The 21,256-nt window shown below is 46.2% G+C and overlaps 1 protein-coding gene across 2 annotated transcripts; it reads right to left on the bottom strand.

Annotated features, from left to right (window-relative positions):
• Nucleotides 1-1,227: 1,227 nt before the first annotated feature.
• LOC144121891 (monocarboxylate transporter 13-like) lies at nucleotides 1,228-20,581 on the bottom strand. 2 transcript variants are annotated; one of them, XM_077655316.1, is made up of 6 exons: nucleotides 20,233-20,581; nucleotides 14,047-14,313; nucleotides 12,789-12,932; nucleotides 9,051-9,276; nucleotides 6,521-7,113; nucleotides 1,228-2,830 (listed from the first exon to the last, which is right to left on the bottom strand). In XM_077655316.1, exons 1-6 carry the CDS (start codon nucleotides 20,360-20,362, stop codon nucleotides 2,616-2,618), a joined length of 1,575 nt encoding a protein of 524 aa, XP_077511442.1. In that variant the 5' UTR covers nucleotides 20,363-20,581; the 3' UTR covers nucleotides 1,228-2,615. The 2 variants fall into 2 exon arrangements, with proteins under 2 accessions (XP_077511442.1, XP_077511443.1); XM_077655317.1 differs by having other exon boundaries at nucleotides 20,270-20,396.
• Nucleotides 20,582-21,256: the final 675 nt, after the last annotated feature.

The raw sequence follows: 21,256 nt of genomic DNA, 5'->3' as shown, positions 1-21,256 counted from the left end.
TTCAAAAGCCGAACGATGGCTGTAACGTCAAAATGTGGTTACATGTCACGCGAGGCATCGAAAAGTTGCGATAAAATCGCTGCTTCGTAGTTTTAATTTACTACAGTCCTGAAGCCAGCCTTCCTTAATATCAGTCTCGGCAACGAATGTAGAAGCAGCCACTATATTTCAGCGCATCATAGCCTCAGTTGCTTTTGCGCCATTAAAATCAATATAACTAACTAACTAACTATATTTCAGCTTTCACGCCTCATGTGGCCTATACCTACTTTTTTACGTCACATTCATCGTTCGGCTGTTGAAACCGAAACCGAATCAGCAGTAGAAATAAATTCGATTTTATATTATTTAGAGATTGTAGGAGAGCACCACGTGGTCATCCGTGTATAATAATGTCTTACGCCTCAACACAGAGAAGAAATCTCGCCCCCAAATGTCAGGCGTCTATGCTCCTTTAAACCCAACATAACACAATAGGAGACGCACGCAGTACTCTTGTGCCGGTGTTATTCGCATTCTTTCTTCAGCGCTCCAAGATATTTGTATTCTCTAGCACATTGTGCTCCTCGATCCATTATTTCAGATTTGGGCTTCTTGACTACTGGATGGGACGGAAAGTAATATATTAGTCTCGACAACCAATAAGGAGCACTATGATGTGAAAGTCCTGGTGTGAATGCTTCTTCTTGCATTTCAGAGCTAACCCTAGAAGAGAACGTAGCTTGATACTGCTACGATCATCTACCATCGCAGCACCGCAAATATTGTTCAGCGCACGCTGATCGCAATATAGACGATTCCAGAATCCAGGACAAAGTGGGCGCTTTGCTTCAGAGCTTGTCTCGCTGCATCTTTGCGACTGTGGAGCCAGGTATTACAGCTACCTTCTGCGGTACCTCGACAATGAACGACATTTTATAACCTCACGCAAATACCTATCGGCTTGAAGCGTGACGTTACTCCAATGCATTTTTCAGCTACATGCCCCGTGCTGTGCAAACAGGGGCACGAAAGGTTCATTGTTTTGGTCGTACGACTGCCCAAACGACACCCTGCTATGCTCTTTGGTACTGGCGCAGGAGAATTTATTTTTCATTTTTATTCTTCTTGACTGCCATCGCATTGGTTAAACATATCAGCATCATGTTACTGCTTTGCACAACGAATGACCGTTCTGGCGGCCAGCGCGAACTACTCCTTGAAAAAATTCAGTCGAGGCAATGGCGTCGAGCTTGCAACATTTATTAAAGCAAATTGGCCTACTGCATTCGGAACACTACGTCCCAGCCTTATATGAATTGCATTCCTTCACGTAACTCTTTTGATGCAAGTAAAATGGTGTGGTATTTTCAGCCAGTCAGCAACAAACATTCAACACGCATGAATACCACAAACGAAACGTGGTAGAACGGCCAAAATAAACTCTCAGACCAGCGTACCCTGTACATTGTGTGACACACACATTCCCGTTTTACCGTCCAGTTGTTCGCGCTTGGTCAAAGTGCTGCAGGGATTTTTTCTACATGATTAGTTATTTCATCGTATAAAGACAATCATGTGCAAACTTTAGCGCAGTGTTCTCACACTCTGGACTTGTAAAAAATTTGCAATAAGCGTCCACTCGTTAAGTTGCTTCTGAGCACCCTTTCACCGAATATAACACCATAACTATCTCTTTCAGAAAGTTACTCATTTAACGCAATTCTCTCAAATATTGTTTCTTGTAAAGGTGTCTACAAGACATCAGCACACACCTCCAGTATCTTCACACATATAAAAACATCACGTAAAAAATGCTAAAGCAACTATAAGACAAAGACAAATAAACGTTGGTCCTTCTGGTGACCTAAAAGGTGGACGATGTTATCACAGACACGTCTGCAGTGTCACGCCAGAGACACTGCGTGCAGGAAAATAATTAGGACACCCTTGTTAATGTTATCAGTACATAGTCGAACCTTCACACTTCGCTTCAATACGCTCAGTCTGATAGCCTTCATGCATTAGTAAATTTAAGTAATCTGCAAACCGCAATACATAGTCAACCCCACTGCTTACCCATGAATTTGAAGAAAATTCTGGCTTCATGTTGTATTGATGTCACTTTCTCATTAGTACATGAAATTGACCGCGCCTCAATTTACTGCGCCTACTTGAAGGAAAGGCAGAAAGGCAAAAATTTAGCCAATTTTTGTAATCTAGGTACTAAGAAACTAGTGTAGGCTTTTCTGCCACATGAGTGAAACAGTCGTATATTGCTTTGGCATTTGACACCAGATTTCTAACATGAAGCTAACATCTAAATCCATAATTTCTTCGAATGTTATGGCGATTGTGATTTTTACACCTATAATTTCCGGTAGCATCTTGTTATGTCACATTTATTTGCTTACTTCCGGCAATACGTTAATGGAAGGTCAGCAAACCTATTAAAATGCACGCCTAAAAAAATCCTTCGCCAACTATGCCAGACTTTAACAGCCAGGTACTGCTTTGTAAACAGTAGGACAAGGCGAGCGTCTTTGGAGGGAAAAACAGGAACTTGGCGCAGCTCTGACTACGCTGCCGCCAACTTCGCTATGCAGCCCACAGCCAAGGGTAGCAGAGTGGCTGCACTACGCCATCATCGAAGTCAAGTCCATGGCCTGGTATCCGGTCAGGGCTGGAAGGTCGCATAGTTCCAGGTTGGAATTGCTTGCCGCCCATGTCCGTCTCTTTCGGTACCTCTCAGTGAGATTTACGGCAAGCCAGACCAAGGCATTCAGAAACATGAGTCCACTCATTACGCGGTACAGGTTGTCGTACGACCCATGCTGGTCCCTGAAGAAACCTGCAAAACAATGTCAAAAATTTATGTAGTTGGATTACGGTGTGTAATGCGTTTGATTGGAACTTGCAGTATATTTCTTGAGGATCAAGCAGAAAAATATTGATTTTTATGGTGCACTTTTGTACAATACAAAATAAATATCAATTTCGATCCGTATTACAATAGATGCACGTTTTTCTCTGGCATGGTGTTCGGATTGACTGGAGTTAAATGCTTGGGAAATTGGTCTTTGATCACACCTTGTGCAGACATGAGTACCTTTTGTCATGGCGCTCTTTGCCCAAACCTGCTCTTGTGCCATGAAATTGATCGTCATCGAGATGAATATATAGGTATGTATGCGTGTCGTTTTCTGAAATATCTTAGAAATTTTTTCAACTTCCCCAGCCCGATGTCGTAATGAGCTCAGTTTATAAAACTCGAGATCGCAATTTAGACAATAGCGTTCCGGTATATTTTATGGTACAGACACTAAGACAACAAGTATGGCCGTATTGAACGTCTAGAAAAGATTTTCTAGAATGTCTGCACCTTTAGCTCTTATTAGTTACTTCTTTTGCATGGTAAGAAGCAGGCAAACTCGCTTGTGAACTCCTGCTGATTTTCCGCCCTGCAGCTTCGACGTACGACTAAAGCAAGGACACGCTAACGCACGTTTCTGTTACTTTCGAGTTTCAAGGCCGCACACTGCCGCTACCAATCAAAATCTCGTAAATATAATTTTCGCAGACATGCCGCGCCGCCCGCTGAGCAATCCCCTAAATAAACTTCTTTTCTTTCTTGTTTATGGTTGTGGCTACAGCTGCCCGCATAGTTCATCGTAGGTCAGAATCCTCAGGGTTCCGCCGATTTCTAGTAGCAGCGCACGAACGAAGGGTCAGAGCTCCATGTCCACTCTGACGGACGAAAACATCCCTCGCTTTTGATGGATGCGGAATGCCATCACAGAGGTCGTAGCAATGACTTGTTCTGTGACAACATAGACGAACAGCCCTCTCGCTCTAGATTAGAAGCTGGAATATGAAATTCGACCTTCGTTACCGAGAGGAAGGGTTTCACAGAATGAGATTTGAATGTCTTGGAAAACGTTTTACAGCGTAACGACTTACCAACATGAAATGTACACGGATTTTACACGCAAAGGCGCCACAGCAGACAGAAAGAAGAAATGAAAAACTCCTCAGGTAAAATCGAAAACAATGCTTTTTATAGCAACAGGGCACATGCAGGTGCACACCCGAAGGTTGTGTTGTCATTAGCACAAAGCACATAATATTGTTAGCATCAAGCACGATAGCTTAGATGCGTTTGCACTATTGTCGAAAGGAAGGGACAAGCGAGAGAAAAATATGTTGTATCTGCTCCTCATTTCTTTTATTATATGTTTTTCCTGGGCACTATCTCCTCTCTACATCGTCACCCATCATCACCCTGTCTATATTTTGCTTTTCCATTTTACCGTGCAGAGTAGCGGACAGGAAGTGACTCTTACGGCCGACCTCGCCCTTTCTCTAAACTTTCCTTCCCTATTTTTACACCGCGCTGCAGTATGGCTACGAGGAAATTATCAAGATATCGGGCTTACAGGAAAGGAAACCATGGGAAGCGCTTGCGTGCAGAATCCAAGACAAGCAACTAAACTTGTTTTACTTATAGCTTTTAGCGAAGCTCTCCGCACAACCTTGAACGTCGTGACGGTGGAGATGAAAACGCACCGCCAGAAAAAGTTAGGTTTCAGTGCGGAATCTAGAAATACTGCAATTTATACAGTTCATTTACGTAATTTACCGACGGTCATGATAGTAATCGAGTATAATCTTCAATATCGGCCTGACCACGTTAACTGCAGGGCAAACACTGCTCCCATATCCCTCAAATCAAACCTATTCATCGATAGCTGCCCCCACTTTATTCCCATATCACATTCTTTGCACATTCCGTATGACCTCTCCAGCAGTGCTCTCCTTCCGCCTTTACCCGGCTAAATTCTCTGCTTTTTCATTAAAGTGAGTCTCTCTCTATCTCTCTCATGCAATTCCTTACGATTGTGATGGCTAAGATAAGTGAACGTTCTTTAAATGTTTGGTTGCAGTGTCTCGCCCAGAAACACTTGTTTTGGGGAGGAACCGCTCCACGCACAGTGAATCACCGTTTTGCAGACATCACGAATTGGACAGGAAAAAAAATTCGCGCTTTCACTTTCCGCTGGGCGAGGAAGTGGCAACGGCATCTATATCGATAATCCGTCCTGGGGGAAAATGTTACTTGAAGGTAAAAGCAAGCGGGAACTGCCCTCCTGCAACTGACTTAACCGTACAGTTGATGATGATGAGTGGAGAAGTATTACGATAAGGCATATTACGTGGACAGTGGAACCAACACTGGTGTTGTGCCAACTGCACGCGACGCTCCGTCGTGTAGTTGCCGTTGCGAACGCGATGCATGTGGGACGCAGTGCAAGTGGCCTTGCACGGTTTTGTTTGGTGTTTAATTTATTCAGTATTTCAACAGGCAGCCATTATAATAGCAATGAAAGGCGCCTCTTTTCACTTTCATCCTAACATTACACTACAATGCACAAGAACTGTAATTACTTTATGGCAAGGTTGCTCTAGCTGTTTGAGTAATATTTCAAGTATTGCAGATGCTGCTCTCTACTGAATTTTATAGCCCATGCGGAACAAAGACCATCAAGTTCCAAAGGAAAGCATATAATTTGCAGTCCGCTTGCACCTGAGTGCGCATAAAACAAACAGTTTTGATGGGAGGGCGGGGGATTCACTTCAGCAACTCGTAAGACTCGCACCAAAAACTATACTCTGTCGTCAAAGCTGGAAAAGGCTGAAATTGTTTTCACAAAAATAACGCGTAATGCAGAAATGCTTTTTTTTTGAGTACGCAAAGCAATCGGTTCAGTTTCTTAGAGTAGGCCTGTAATGATTCTTTCGTCTCACAAAATACCAGCTCGTCTATACATTTCAATCTTAGATGAATGTAGAGGCCAAATTTTTCCTTGCGCGTTTTTTTCGTAATGATCCATAACGCATTATTATATATGGGTCACCACGTCACATTCACCTGGAACCATGAAATAATATGCAACACAATTTCTTCCTTCATCTGCTTCGGCTGCGGTTTCAAAAGCCGAGCGATGGCTAAGGCGTAAAAGGCTATTACCGGTCACATGAGGCATGGAAAAAAAAACCTCAATATCATTTCTGTTTCCTGATTTTTAGTTCACTACAACGCGGAAGTCAGCCGGCTTCAAGAGCCGGATACGCGACAAATGAAAAAACAGACCTTATATTACAGTTATTTTCATCCCTCACTCCACCTTTACTCACATTTGACGTCATAGCCATTATACTGTTGTTTAATCTGGAGCGAAAACAAGTGAATGAAAAAAATTCAATGGTAAATTAATAGGCGAATGTCACCTGGTGATTTATGTAGTTTAATACTGACTGCACAGCATTATATATAAAAACGGAAAAATGGCACCAAAATGTGGTTTTATACACTCCAGTAACACTACAGCTGCCATATGCCGGACGCCTGAGTATCTGACAGAAAGCAAAGCTGCGCTGACTACTGTTTCAACGATTCGCCTCGTCAAACAATACTGTGCATCTCCAAAAGTGTTCAAGTCTGATGGTAGTGAGAAAGTCAACGATGAGTAATTTTACCTACCTACTACAAAAGGTTTCGTCAGGAAGGAGGCTGCGGCGATGCAGGTGACGATTGCATTGCTAAGGTAAACTTGCTCGGCGCCGACGAAGTCTCCCATCAGCGAATTATGAACAGCGACCGCGTGGCCGCTAAAGACGGCGAAGCTAATGCACGTGATCAGCATGGCGGGATAGCTCTGGACGAAAGAGATCGCAACAAAGCCCACTCCGGTGCAAAGGTAGTCGACCATGACGAGCGTCGATCTCTTGACGTAGCCGCTTTCCGTGGCCAACGGCATGAGGACGCGGCCGACGCAGTCCAGAATGGAGACGCTTGGTACAATCGTAATTCCGAATATCCCTGGGATGCCTTTGCTTAGTATCGTATCCACGGTGATGCTCGTGTGAAGGTTGATGACATAGAAGAAAATCAGGTGCGTCACTGCCACGATGTAGAACAGCGGTTTGACAAACATCGAAGTTGCTGCGGCCGTCGTCACACTTCTCGCTCTGTTTTCGGGCCGGCTCAGCCTTCCGCCTTGCTGGATGCTGAATATTTTCTGTGCTGCTTTCGGAGGTATGACGTTGTTGTTTTCTTCCGGTGACCGCCTTGGCCTGTAATGTGAAAATATACTTTTTAGTTATGGTGGTCAGTCCGTACGTGAACAATCAAAGACGTAAAATAGAATGTATCCGTTATAGTTGCTATTTCACCTTCGGCGGAACAGCTTCTTAAAAGGGAAGAGCAAAAGTATAAAAATGTGACTGATAAAATTAGCCGCAGATGCGCGAGCTGTACAAAGCCTATGCGATGCGCAAGAAAGCTTTGATATGTGTAAGTACCCCATCCCTGGTTTTGGTGACGAAAGAAACGGATAATCCGGGGGCTGCTAAATATTCATAAAACGACAGTAGGATGTAATTCACACTCATGTGGACTAGTCTTCCTGTCTATAGTGCGACCTCCGAAGTTCGACATCGCTTCGATCTGTGTGCGTCATTCTCTTGTCCAACACTTGCGTCTACCACAGACATCTCGTGACGGTGACAATCCAGGCCACCGAAATCGGCGCAGGCACCGCAGCAATTATGGTGCACGCCTGTCTTTCATAGGATTTGCAAATAACACAAAAGCTGTGCGGTTTAAATGCTATTGTAAGTAATAAAGTACTGACTGTGCTCCCGCGTAACGACCTTTTAAGAACTGTGTAGCAAATGGGGAACTCGCAGCATCCTTAGAAGTTGCTTGCTTTGTCTAAATCAGCTTCCTGCCTCCTAGCGGCTGAAGTTTTCTCTCCCTTAACGATGAGAGTATGTATATTTCTTATTTAAGTACTCCTTCTCTTGTGCATATCGTTCCAGAGTTCGCGGACGTTCACGTTTTTAAATCTGAACAAGAAAGAATCTGGACATCAAACCTCTTTTTACTGCCGAACGAGATCACAGAGTTGATAGCAATTTTTTTTTTTGTACGCGACGGTCCCCTACGGAAAAATTACTTTGCTGTGTGCCCACAATTTCCTCTCGTGGTTCCCAACCAACTTTGCTGCCGTGTTTTACGTGTACTGCCCGGCAGTCCCACCTGTGGTCATCTCGGATCGGCTCGCATACTTCGCCACGCGCATGAGCGGTTTTTCTTGCCGAAAATTGTGTTCCACGGCTGAGCGGCATGTGGTCAGTTGCTACTAATATGTCAGCTCTATAAATGCACTACCTCCTCTCTACCTAGCCTCCTGCGCCCTGTGACTCGTAGCTCAGTTTGAGCAAGTCAGCTTTGATCTGCTGGTCCAGTTTCCTAAGGAGTTACGATGGCAACAGATGGACTGTCGTCTGTGTCGTATTTTCAACAGCGCGAGTTTATTCAAGGACGGAAGAGGCGGATAGGAAAGTGTCCCTCTTTATCACAGTGACCTTTACGCACCGCGCAGCGAGTTATGTGACTGAAGCCGCCAGTTCGTTGCGCATTTCATTTTGGAGATCTTGCGTTTGGGTGCGGTAAGTCTCCGCCACACCCCGCATTTTTACCCAAAGACGAACGGTTTGACTGAACGCAAAAATACAACTCTAACCAACACGCTTTACATGTAAGTGCCCTCAGATCACTAAACATTGGATTTAACTAAACATGCGTTGTAAGACTGAGCTGTTTGTGATCGAATAGAGACCCGTAGCATTCATTACGAAGAAAGGTCATACACAACGAGAAACGTATTGTGCAGATTCATGGGGACACCCAGACTTGAGAAATGTATTTTGATTAAAAATGACAACGCAATTTTCTTCTCGCGTCAGACGAGTATATACAGACACGGACATGTTTTTCTCTTCTTGTAAGCCTAGAAACTAAAGAGTAGAATTCTTTTAAACACTGCAAACGAGTTTTCATTGCGTTTTCGGCCAACGTTTCCTGAAGGAGAGTAAGTTTCACATGAAGTCATGTTCAGCGCTTTTTTTTTTGCATGATTTGAAGCTACACCCAGACGCAGTGCTGGCTAGTAACATTCTCCTCTTTGACACATTACGACCTCAGCGTTGCACCATTAGGAACTCACCTGAGCAGGAAACATAGCACAGGAACGTTGAGTAGGACTCCGGCGCAGAACAGCAGCATCGGCGAGTAGCCAAACTCTTGGCCAATGTAGAACAGTATGCGCGGGAAGAAAGAACCCGCGGCGCAGAAGGCCACCATGTTCAGCTGCATCATGAGACGCCGCCTATTGACGAAGGTCCGCTCTATGAAGGTGCCCGTCAGGATGAATACCAATCCCGCTCCGATGCCTGCGTACAACAGCACAGAAGACTAAAGTGTCAGTATTCGCTAGATGGATTGGTACAAGTAAAACGACGACCCAGAAACATACAACTAGATGACACTGAATTTTTTCCAGTGGAACAACACATGGGTCTGCTGAAATGTGAGCAACGAACGGAAATTATTGAGTGCCAAAAGGGATAAGTGGACTAGATGTCATGTTCACTACTTACTAAGCGGCTAAACTGAGGAGGAACAGGACATCAGAAGCATTTTCTCTAAAACTCTCAAGGTATAAGTCAGTGGAATATGTCATTTCCGATAAAAAGCTCGCAGGTAAATCGTTCCACCGTATAAATTAACACAACCGCTTACTGTAACAATTTTAACTCATTATTGAATCATTGAAGTGTTCTCTATACGTTCATTATTATCTAAACGTATTCCTCAAGGAAGCCTATACCCAGGCGCTCGCTCTCGTCGTGAGCGCCAAATTAACGTTTTTGGGACAAGTCAGGAAATGATTACTGTGTTATACCAGTAAAGCATATTGTCTTTTGTCCTGCCAAAAGAGTGGATTATCGGAAAATGTCAGATGCTCTTCACTTACACAGCAGGTGCTAATAAACATTTCCGTGCCGATAGTCGAAGACTTGTCTAGAGTCTACAAAGGTGCGACATTATGAATTCGCAGAGGCGAGTATACATGCTCCACGAAAATAGGAAACGGGTGGGAAAGAGCAAGTGTGCCTATGTTACCCCGAACGAGCACTGCAGGGCCGGGGACGCCTTGTGAGGCGCTCCGATAGGGAGGAGATAGAATTTCCAAAAAAAAAATGGCTGTGGTACAACTCTGTTTAAAACTGTAGTGACGCGATAGCTGCATCTGGCCGAGTGGAACTCGCGCAGTCGAATTTCAAAGTCAGTCTTTCGCCGCTCCGTCTCGCTGGGCTTTCCTCCTTCATCTTCATCCCAGGACGTGGATGCACTCTCTCCCCCTCTTCACAGCTCCCCCCCCCCCCAACTCAGTTTCGCCGGCGCGCCGCGCCGCCGACAGCTGCTCCGCTCCACGTGACCAACCAGGTGACAAGCCTCGGCGCCGCCACGGAGCTCAAGGGTGGCCACGCAGCTCAAGGGGTGCCGAAATGAAGGCTCGAAGTGCTAGCGTAGTGTAGCTATCACCACAAAAAAAAAAAAACTTTCTGCACGATTATATTAACACATATTTCGCACTTCATATATCCAGCCGTTCCAAACAAGAAAGTGACTAACATTTCTTCCATCACTGGCGTCGCTCTTTGCCTTCACTAGCCTTGAGTAGTTTGGCGGCAGTGATTGTGTACTCTTGAGTACAAGTTCGTGTGGTCGATAACAGCCATGGCTGGCCGCCTTTCGCTTCTTGCGCAGTGTTCAAGCGTTTATGGAAGACAAGCAAAAAAGTCACGAGGCCTTTATACAAGCACTCTGCTCTCGGAGCGCCTGCTTGCATATCCGCCTTAACTACAGCGGAAAGGCAAAATGCAATGAATGCGGTGCAACCCACGAATCCAAGTATTTTCGGAAAACTTCTACGGCCTTGATGTTGCGTCTATTTCTGAATCTCGAAACTTCTTGGCAACCATGGCCACATGTTTTATTTTTCATTATGGTCACGCAGGAAAGCAAGCACAGTCACAGTTTTGGTGCCGCACTTAGCATACGACGCCACAAAGCTATGCTATTAAGAACCCTGCATCAGCCTACAATACTGAGATTAATAGCGCACAGCCTCTAGTAAACGTCGGTAATCATTCACGAAACTTTTCTTCGCGGATCTTCCATAGCGTCCTCAGCGAGGCGTAGTAATGCATTGTCTTCGTAGTTAATCCGACTTTAATTGATTTCATGATTGGCATCAGCAGCCTAACTACGTTCACCGCGGGAGCGGGACAAAGACCTATCTCATATCCCTCCAACTTAACCTGTCCTGTGCCAGCTGCGGCCACGTTATTCCACTATGAGTACTTATGAATTAGCTTAACTTACTACCCAACTGATATTTTATCTTACAAGTCGCTCAGAATAAATCGCAAGCTTTGTCATGTACTGCCTCCTCATGGCGATGGCTTCGTCTTGCAAAGCTGTTTTGACACTGCCTTGGCCGGGCCTTTTGTGGGAACGCGAGATTACTGCTCGTCAACCGCAAGCGCGTTCAGTAGCTCCGATTGGGCATATTTCGTTATATTATAAAAAAACTCCGCTGGATAATGTGCGGTCGTCGTCTAACGAGACGTGTTTCAGAAACATCAAGCAGTAACGCAAAAACAAAACAAAAAACCAATAACTAATAAGGAACAAATACAAACGCTGTTACTCAACATTATCAGCGAGCAGGTATCATACCTATGTACAGTCCCGACCATAATATTACGGACCACGCTTCGGTGATTTGAACTCTCCCGACGCCTTACCTAAAGCAAATTAGGAGGTACTTCTCCCGCAGCTTAGCACACGCCACTGGCGCGTTCACGTATGAACATAAGACACAGTCATGTCTACTCTAAAGAACACGTGAGGAAAAATTTCAAACGCCAAAGTATGCTCCGTAATATTTTGGCCGCACCTGTACGTATGGTTTCGTTGTATGCCGCTGCCTCAAAGGTGTTGCAAAGCCAGTCAAGCATCCTCGTATTTTTTTTTTTTCGCCACCTCTGTCTTTCATGCAGGCTATGTGGGGAATAGACATTATTATTAGTATTAATTTATTTATCTATGCATCCAACTCTCTTTATAATCCTTGAATACCCTCTTATTTCAGAGCTGTTCCATAGTACCGTCCGCGTTTCATTATACCCAGATAGTGCTAGGAAGTTTTCCTTCCATACCTTAGAAAGGCACCTGCTGCACAAGTATATTGGCAGAACGCACGCAAATACGTGAAATTACCGAAGACACTTTGGAAATTCTAAAGTGTGCTTGGCGAAGTGGTCAACCCACTGCATATACAATGTTGTAAATGCACCCCATTAGAATGGCCACAGTGTTCGCCGATATCCCTTGCCGTCGTTCTGCTTCCCTGCCTTTGGTACCCGGCGATCTAATCAGTCGCTTCTGGCGTTTCCGTTCTGCCTCCCTGGCTTTCGCATCTAGTGACGTGTTCAACCGTCGCATACGCATTCGCTCCTTGTTCTTCTCGCGTTTGGTGTTGGGGGAATCCGGCGTCCGCCGCCGCTTCCCCGAACCGCTTGGCGCGAAATCACTGGGCCGCTTCAGAGAAATGCGTCCCACTCACTCGACTGCCACGAGACGTCTGGCGAAGGATCAGCGGTGCAGCTGCCACCGCCTACGCGCGCTCGCTCGTTCTATCGCTACTGTGTGACTGCGCCCCCCACCGACGCCCAGGTTGCTGGGGGGGAGGTTGCGCCGCTGCGCGGAGGAGAGGCCACAGTTTGCACGATTCCAGGGCACGGACGGACGCGACCGCGAGCATGAGCCATTAAAGGCTTTCGCCTTAATTCAGGCGCTTAAGACAAGGTAAATGAGCGTGTGTACCACTAACCATGCAGGAAGCCGAAGGTTACTGCGAGAACAGAGACGTTGCTGGCACAGTAGGCGCCGAACATCCCGCCCACTTGGCAGAGAGAACCGAACATAATCAGTGGCCAGGGAGGGCACCACCGGAGCAGGAACTTGGATAGAACTCCTGGAGGGCGTTGAACCAAGACAGGAAATAGTGTTTTGAGCGTTCTCTTAAACGGTTGAAAAAAAAAGAACCTTAAAAAGCACTTGTGCGAAGCTTTCATTTCAGCTAACATCATTTCCAAAAAGTGAACCAGAAGAAAGCGCAGCAAGTTTTTAACCGGGCATAGGAACGAGTGCACTAGAGCACATAGTCCATTTCGATGTTACTCTCCTAACCAGGCCCGCCCAGTCATCATGCACTGCGGTTTTCAACTTAATTCTTGAAATAACACTTCAGCCGCGGTCCCTGCTGTTCTGAAAAACCTTTTTAGGCACATATACCTACGAGGACGCAATCCTCAAATGCGCTTGCTCACTTCGTTTCCATCTAAAAAAGAGTAAACTCATCAGATAAAATGTCTGTAGAATAGAATGAATGAATGACAATTTAGTACCCCCAACCTCGTGCTCTACCATGTGCAGTGTAAGAAGCGAGGCCATCCCCACGAAGCAGAGCAATTTTTTGTCTCCTATTTCTGCGTTGTTTCCCTTTTATGATTTTCACTTCCATACGAAGTATGGAAGCTACGGAACACTCCAATTTTCTCATAGCCTAGCAAGGGCAGCAAAGGTAGCAAGGAACTCAGGAAATATACTAAGAATATCGGTACTCCATAACGCACGCACAGGTTGCACATGCTGTCTTTTTAAGTTAAGCTTTTGACCTTCATATCCTGTTATGCGTTGGACAAGCCATCGCAAAGTTTTGCCTTCTACCTACCATGGTGAAAAATTCACTGCGACAGCGCCACCACGAAACCAACCTCTGCAAGGCACACCTGGACCACACTGTTTCGGCTGGCACATTCTCCAGAGCTGGCACACTCCGGCCGACACGCCGTTTGCAAATTTAGCTTGCCTGGACGGAATCTTTTTCTTTCGTAGGAGTAATGTGGGAGTTTTCTATGAGATCGTACTGCGTCGTGGGCCAAGCCGCTCTTGCAGAAGAATATCATTCAGGTAACATTGCAAAACAAAATAGTGTGCTAGTTTGTGGAGTGCTAATAAAATTTTTCCTCCTCCTCACAAACCGCAAACATTGGTTTCCCCGAAGCCGTGTCACCCGACGAGCTCACCTGAGAAAGCGACGGCTGCCGAGGTAAGGCTGACCGACCACGCCGTCTCCTGCCGGGTCGTTGCGAATTCAGCCATGAATCTGACGAAGAGGAACCCGATGGTGCGCAAGGTGACGCCCGTCATGAACGTCGTGGCAACGCACGCTGCTCCGATGACCCATTTGTCCAGGCTGTGGTCAGGAGGCACGGCATGTTTGGCGGTGCCTACGGGCACAATCACCACGGGCCGGTTCGAGAGCCACTTGGAAGGTTTAGAGCTGGCCTCCACTGCACAGGTTTATACTTAAATATTTTACTAATGACCTACGGCACGCACAGCGCTTTTGACGCCATTCAAGGCAACAAGTGCCCACGTCTCCGTTTGCTCATTATCGCGAGCACAAATGCAATTTAACCGAGCAAGATACAGTTCCTCCGACAGTATAGCTCTGTCCTTCGTGTAGTGGTTAGACGTTATTATTGGGTACCAATAATTAGCCTACTTAACACGCTCACTGCGGCAGCAATTTTAGGAGCCCCAATCATTTAGTGTCGTGGACCACGTTTGGGCTAGCCTTAAATTTTCTTGGGTGCGGCGTGACAGTGAAAGAGCCTCCGCCGAAGCCAACTATCAACCTGGCATGTGTGTTTTTCGCAGGTTTTATGAAAAACCTGATGTGCCCCACAGCTTGATCGTGTCACTCAGCGTTCGTGCCGCAAAGCATGAATACACAACATGACCCAAGACGTAACGAACGTGCTGAACAACCTTAAATACCCTCGCGCTACTAAACGTTGTCGTGAGATCACCCTACTCGCCTGCAGGCTATAAGTCACAGAGGATGCTAGCTGCACAGAGACCATTTATATTCTATGGCTGCTTGCAAAACAAAAAAGAAAGCTTGATAAAAACGAAGCAAAGTGGGAACGAAATATTCTATTGACTAGTTTTTTTTACCATTTTTGATTTTAAATGAACGTTAACCAAAAAACCCTGTTCCCCACCATACCTGTGCAGTTTATTTCTTCTACACCGGGCCTGTTTCACCTTTGGTTTCTCGTGCTGTTCAAAACCTACATTGTGCACAACATGGGTTATGGTTCTCCTTTCGTGTGTCCCGTCCATTGTGCTGTTTTAAATATAGAAGATTTTAAACTGCCGTAAAAGATTATTCTAGCATATTGTCCTCAGATGCCGTAATTGGCAACGTAACCATTAGAACCTAAAAAACTGCGGAATTTGGCAACTTTGCAGGATAAATAAAGCTGCATGTATACCACCACATTATGAGGGGTAAAAAGCAACGTCCTTAACCTTTGTGCTCCTGATTTCACTCAAGCGACGCGTATGCCAGATAAAGGCTCAGAGGATAGTGTGTATAGCTTCCCAGCTCTCATTTCAAGGCCAGCTGGAGGAAAAGAGCAAGCGAAACAGTTGCCACATAACGAGTTCTCTTAAGGACTAAATATTCTCGGTGCAGCGCCTTTGGTTGGGCATCGGAAGCCCGTATGACAGCCTGGATTGCTGGAAAGCGCCTGCATAGCATTATACTTTTCCAAAACTGTCATTGCTGAATACCTATGATGGCGCTTCTAACGGTCGGAGGTAAGGTGGGGAAGCAGGCCGAGAGAGAGCGGTGGGTGGGCGGGGAGCGCCCAAGCTTGAGATGGCTGGTATGTGGTGCATCTAAAGGGCATTTGGCTTTCCCACTGCAACTTTGAATTCATTCCACCGTCGCTTTACTGTTCCACTTCAACTCGGGCTCCTATTCGGTGGAGGTCCTGGCTGGTGGACGTAGGTGGTAGGTTGGTGGCGCAACTGGAGAGTAGGGTTGGGAGGGTGGGTGGCCAGGTGGTGGGTGACGCTTCTGGAGGAAGAAAGTGGGCGGGCGTGGGGTGGGAACATGGATCGAGGGTGGCTGCGGGTTGGTGTGCTTGCCTTAGCTATGGGGAGGTGTCACAGCGTTAAGATCAAGACACGGTGCATTTTCGTAAAGGGTCGAAATAGTCGTTAGAGAATATTTGCGAATTCCTTGAGTGGTTACATAAAGCATTATTCTTCAACCTGTATCTTCCAGCGCTCATGGGAGTGAATGCGAAGGGTTGTGCTGAAACCTGCTTGAGAAAAAACTGGGAAATACTTCTCAGCTTTGATTAAGCTTTAGAATATTCGTTCTGCATCGCGATAGCAGTACAAGTGGCACTTGACGAAGGTGCCGGAGCTGTGTTTATCAAGCCTCGGAGAGTGAAGTCCTTGGAAGCTACCTCCCCATAGCTAAGGCAAGCACACCAACCCGCAGCCACCCTCGATCCATGTTCCCACCCCACGCCCGCCCACTTTCTTCCTCCACCCTTTACGAAAATGCGTCATGTCTTGATCTGAACGCTGTGACACAACGGAATGAAGCACACACACCTGAAAAAAATGTAATATGGCTCTCTTGATATTTTAAGTTCAGCACCCGCAGCGCATGATTACGAAAAACTTCCGACAAGAAATAAAAGGCCGGAGCCGGAACCTGCGCCTTTTTCTGATGCTTATTTCAGCCTTCTAACCAGGCGTTGTCAAGCAGTCATCCACAGCATATGGGATACTTCTAGCACAACGGAGATGAACACGCGTAGACGTATATCGGATGCCGGTTGCTTGCTCCCCACTCACAGTGGCAGGTGTGCGCCTCGTCTGCCGTGCACCTGCTTCTGCGCGTGTGTGGCATGGATTCGGTATTCCGATAATACGTATACGTTTCTGTGTCTCCCTGCTATGTTAATAACCATTACGCATGCGTGCATGCTTTGAAAATATTCCAGTAAGACTCCTTCTCGACAGATAGCGTTACCAGGCATTTAGATGAGCTCGCTATCGTAGAATCCACATTTCAGCTCCCAGCAGCACATACCTCCCCATTTGTTGTGCTCCCCAAATTTCACCCGTCAGAATTCTCTCTGCTCCCGCCTTCCTTCCTTTTAAGGACCTGCCTACCAGGGGGGTGCGTCTCCGGACAACCACTCTACCGTCTTTCCTGTTTCGTAAACCAATCGTCGCAACGTCCGACGAAGTGGGTGCTTGCGAATTTCATTATGAAACAACTTGTTCATTGCTCCGCCTTTCTCAACATTGTCCGCTCAATACTGATTGCACAAATTCAAAGCATAAACGAGAGGCGAGATGGTCTACGCAGACCCTATCGCATCAATCTTGCTTTCCAGAAACGCGTGACTGGCCAGACTTTATTCGCCTCCGTGGAAAAAGGACGTGCTCTGGACCATCAAGAGACATAGTGAGGGGTTTCAGAACAAAATGCATGGTTTTACATCACACTGCTCCTTTTAGAGTGATTTGTAGAGAAGAATATTTCAGACATGGCGCTCATAGCTCGATCTGCGGCGGACACTATGCGACGGCACATTTATCCGAATACCTAAACCATTCGTTACAAGGGGAAGAATTCGTTTGCCGCGCCAGATGACACCACGGATAATACTCGCCGACATGTTACCGGTTGCTCAGATGAGCATGGCTGCATATAATACAGGGTGGACTGTTAGTCTATTCATAGTATCAGTTTGTCCTGCTTTTTAGTCGTTGTTCGTACCAATACGGCCGCTTGCCACTTGTGGTCTTAGGAGCGTGCCCACAGCACGTTCCTCACGCACAGACGAGATGTGTATGTTTTTGTCGCGGTAGTTATAGGTTACCGGCTAAGTGCCCCATGGTATCTAGAAATGTATTTGTTTTAAAGAATGACTGAAAAGTTGTCTTAATGCACATTTAGTTTATAGCGAACAATAGTGAGTACTATACTGACCAGCTTTCTTTCGGTAACGATGCCGAGCATCCTCCTCAAAGCTCGGTGAAGGGAAAGTATGAGGCTTTGGGTACATACGCCAAGCGCGCATCAGTCTGTCACCAAACATGAAATAATAAAAGTTGCCTGCCTAAAGTACAGCTAAATTCGTATACGTAGCCTCGATCTACCGGCAAACATGGCCAACATTCTCCGTTTCATGGCTGTAATTATCGCAGAACAGGGCAAACGAACAGGATATCCCCGAGCATGCGTTATTCGCGCAGTAATCTGGTCTGTGCTGTTTCTTGTTAAGTATGCCAAGCCAAGCGGCTCAAGATACTACGGCGGCACATTGTCTCCGCGGAGGGACTCTCAAAAGCGCAAGCACCCGTAATTGGCTCAGCCACGAGGATTTTCCTTTCCTCGGACAGAGCCAGACACGACGCTCGACAAGACGTGTTCGCGCCAAGTCCGCAAGTGTTCTATTTTAGAGCACTTTCTCGCAACTCTTCGCCTCTTTTCTGTATTCCTCTATCGCGCCCGTTTGTTAACCGTGGAAATTGTCGGTATTCCCAAAGAATTCTTGACCTTGATGCTAGTGGTCACTTATGTACCACTCTTAGCACGAACGCTCGAGTGCGTGCCATCCACTGACATAAGGGCTTTTGGGCGTCAGCTGTTGGGTCTGAGACAATACTGGGGTGGAAGCAGGGAACGAGCTTGCTCCATGCGCCGCAAACACACCGTGCTGCATGGTCTTGGACTCAGCGCCCAGCGCTCAAGGGCTGCAATACATTAGTATTGCAGAAAGCGCGCTGGCGATGGTACATTAGTGGACTTCGGAAACTAGGCGTAACCCAGGTGGCTGAAGTGGACGATATGCCTTGTTGCCGTGACCACAGCCCGCCGGCTCTTCAGCACATTTTTAATGACAAAATGATTGTCGTTTTTGTATCGACGCCATGTGATAATGTGCCAGTCAACTCTGGGGCCAGATTTGCAGCTGACTGGCTTGAGCAAAGTCTCAAACTGCACCTAAATTACATCAGTGCAAAGCGCACAGCTTACTCAGTCGAGTCTGGTTTACAATAACGAATGCTATGATTTCATCATTGAGCGCGCCGAAAAAAACCGTTTGCAAAATAACTATTCCTTTCTTAATGGCAAGCCAAAAGTAGAAGCCCTGACCTCGGGCTCGGTAACTCGAAAGTATAACCACAAGACTACTGCTCGTCCAGTTGCAAGGTTTGACCGGTGAGTTTATGTGCAAGCTCTTTTTAGTGTGCAAGTTGAAGCCTTTCTCCCGTTTCTGTCTTTAACTGGCCCGGCCGATCCTATAGATTTATAACTGTCCTTTACATAAATATAACTGCGTCTTTAGACCAGTCGCTAGGACACTTGAAACAGCGAAGATCTCTCTGTGCAAGAAGCGCTTTTGTGTGAGGGAACGCGCGGCCGCGCTCGGCATGCTTATCTGTCGTGGATTCTACAGTGGTTCACCTGGAAATTATTTCCCGGGAAACTACATTTTGGCGTAAACCTTTCTGAGCAGCTTTTATTACGTTCTTATATTTTTATACTAATTACAAGGAGTGCAGAGTTTATAAAATAGATTCATTTTCAGTCTCTACCTGCTCCAATGAAATGAGCATAGCAATTGCGTGGAGAACGTTCGAGAGCAAGTTATAATCTCTCCGCGGGTCGTCACATACGTAGCAACTTCCGCAACTAATGAATGATATGTAGGATTGAAATGAAGCTTCTTTAAATACCAGAGAGAATAGTTGCTCTCAACTGAACTTGTCTCAGTCACGCTGTGCCTTTACCTGATTAACATGTACAGGCTAGCTCAAAAAAGTACCTTTTCTTTTTCTTAATCTCAATGTTATTAAATGCAAATTGTAAAACAGTGCGAAAATTTTAATGCGATCGATAAATTTGCCTACACGGCTTTCTATAGTATACAGCCATACGAAATTTTTCCTTACGCCAAGTATTCGAATGAAAAAATTAACTAGACGAAGGGTCTCATTGTCTATTTTTAATTTGTTAAAGCTTCAGACAAGTTACTTTTGGACGAAAACTTCGTGTTTTCTATTTTCAGAAGAGCTTTTTCTCATCTCGCTTCGAATCTATTTTTCGTCCTGTCCTCTCTAATCCACTTGTCACTACGGGTAAAACAAAAGAAGCGAACCGTTTCAATCTGACCAAAACTAAAATGCTATAACTGCATCGCCAATTTCCGCCTCAGCACCTTTCCCTTGAAATGCCAGAACAAAAGAAAAATGTTAACAGAAGAAAAGAATTCCGGAGACCCACACTTTGAGGAACACAAAACGCGTTCGTGTTCGAGCATACTGCACATTTAATATTGTGTGTGTGCGCGCGTCGATCCGTTCTCATGCGATCCACTTACCCCTGACTTCCAAAGCCCCGAAATCATTCTGGCTCACTTGCAGGGATGGCCGCCTGGGCCTGAGGTCGCTACCGCTGCCTAGGTTGTGTAGGTGGCCCGGCAATGCCAACTCGTGGTTGGGCGCCATCATCAGATCAACGCCGGCGTCGCGTGCCCAAGCTCCGGTAGTTCGGCGCAAGCTCTGTGTGTGCGACAGCGGGCCAGCCGGAAAGGAACACGCAGCAGCAGACTGGGGCTTTCCCTCGCAGTTTTCAGCGTCGCAATGCCGGGACAAGGCTGGCGAACAACGTTGCTCGGCCCCTGGGAAGCGGCGCTCAATGCGGCGCACATGGGATGACGCAGGCGAAACCGCGACAGCTGAGCGCAGGTACGCTACCCGTCTTCATATATCCTGGCAAATCATGTACCGCTGCCTGGCGTGACAGAGTGCGGCGCAGCGTTGTGTTTATAAAGTTAACGCAGGTGCTGCCTAGCCGGAAAAAGTTCCGACGCACTCCGTAGTTGCTCGGCTGCCAAGCTGTCAAATTTTACTCCGAGTGATAATATTTCCTTCCCCACCCCCCCTCACCGGTGTTTTTGTCATTGAAGTGCAGAGGCAGGCATGCTGAGTGGCAAACAAAGGCTGTGCACCCACAAATGGGCAACAACGAGAATAGCGCAGCAAGTTGCTCTACTGAGAGCGCTGGGAATTGCGGCACTTCTCATTGCCTATACTTAGGTTAAAATGCAACTTGAGCAGAGCATGGCATTTATTGATTACTCCGCAATTCCCTCAGTGGGTTATTCACTGCATGAGTTCAATGGAATAAAATAAAACCACGTCGCGTTTATCTCGACTCTTCGATGCCTTAGCTAAGTATCACTGTCATTCCTAAAGCAAAACAATGAACGAATGATGGAAAGTTCTTTAGTTACTCCCTCGATGTTACAACTGAGAGCAGACACAAGGCAAAAAGATGCTTCAATGCAGCTTGAAAGCTACCCTGCAGCCCAATGGGGGAGCGTACTGCCCCTGCAACTGATA

This window comes from Amblyomma americanum, chromosome 2 (genome assembly GCF_052857255.1).
Source record: "Amblyomma americanum isolate KBUSLIRL-KWMA chromosome 2, ASM5285725v1, whole genome shotgun sequence".
Taxonomy (NCBI): domain Eukaryota; kingdom Metazoa; phylum Arthropoda; class Arachnida; order Ixodida; family Ixodidae; genus Amblyomma; species Amblyomma americanum.
Note: the sequence above shows the minus strand (reverse complement) of the source record. Positions and strands in the feature narration are given on the sequence as shown.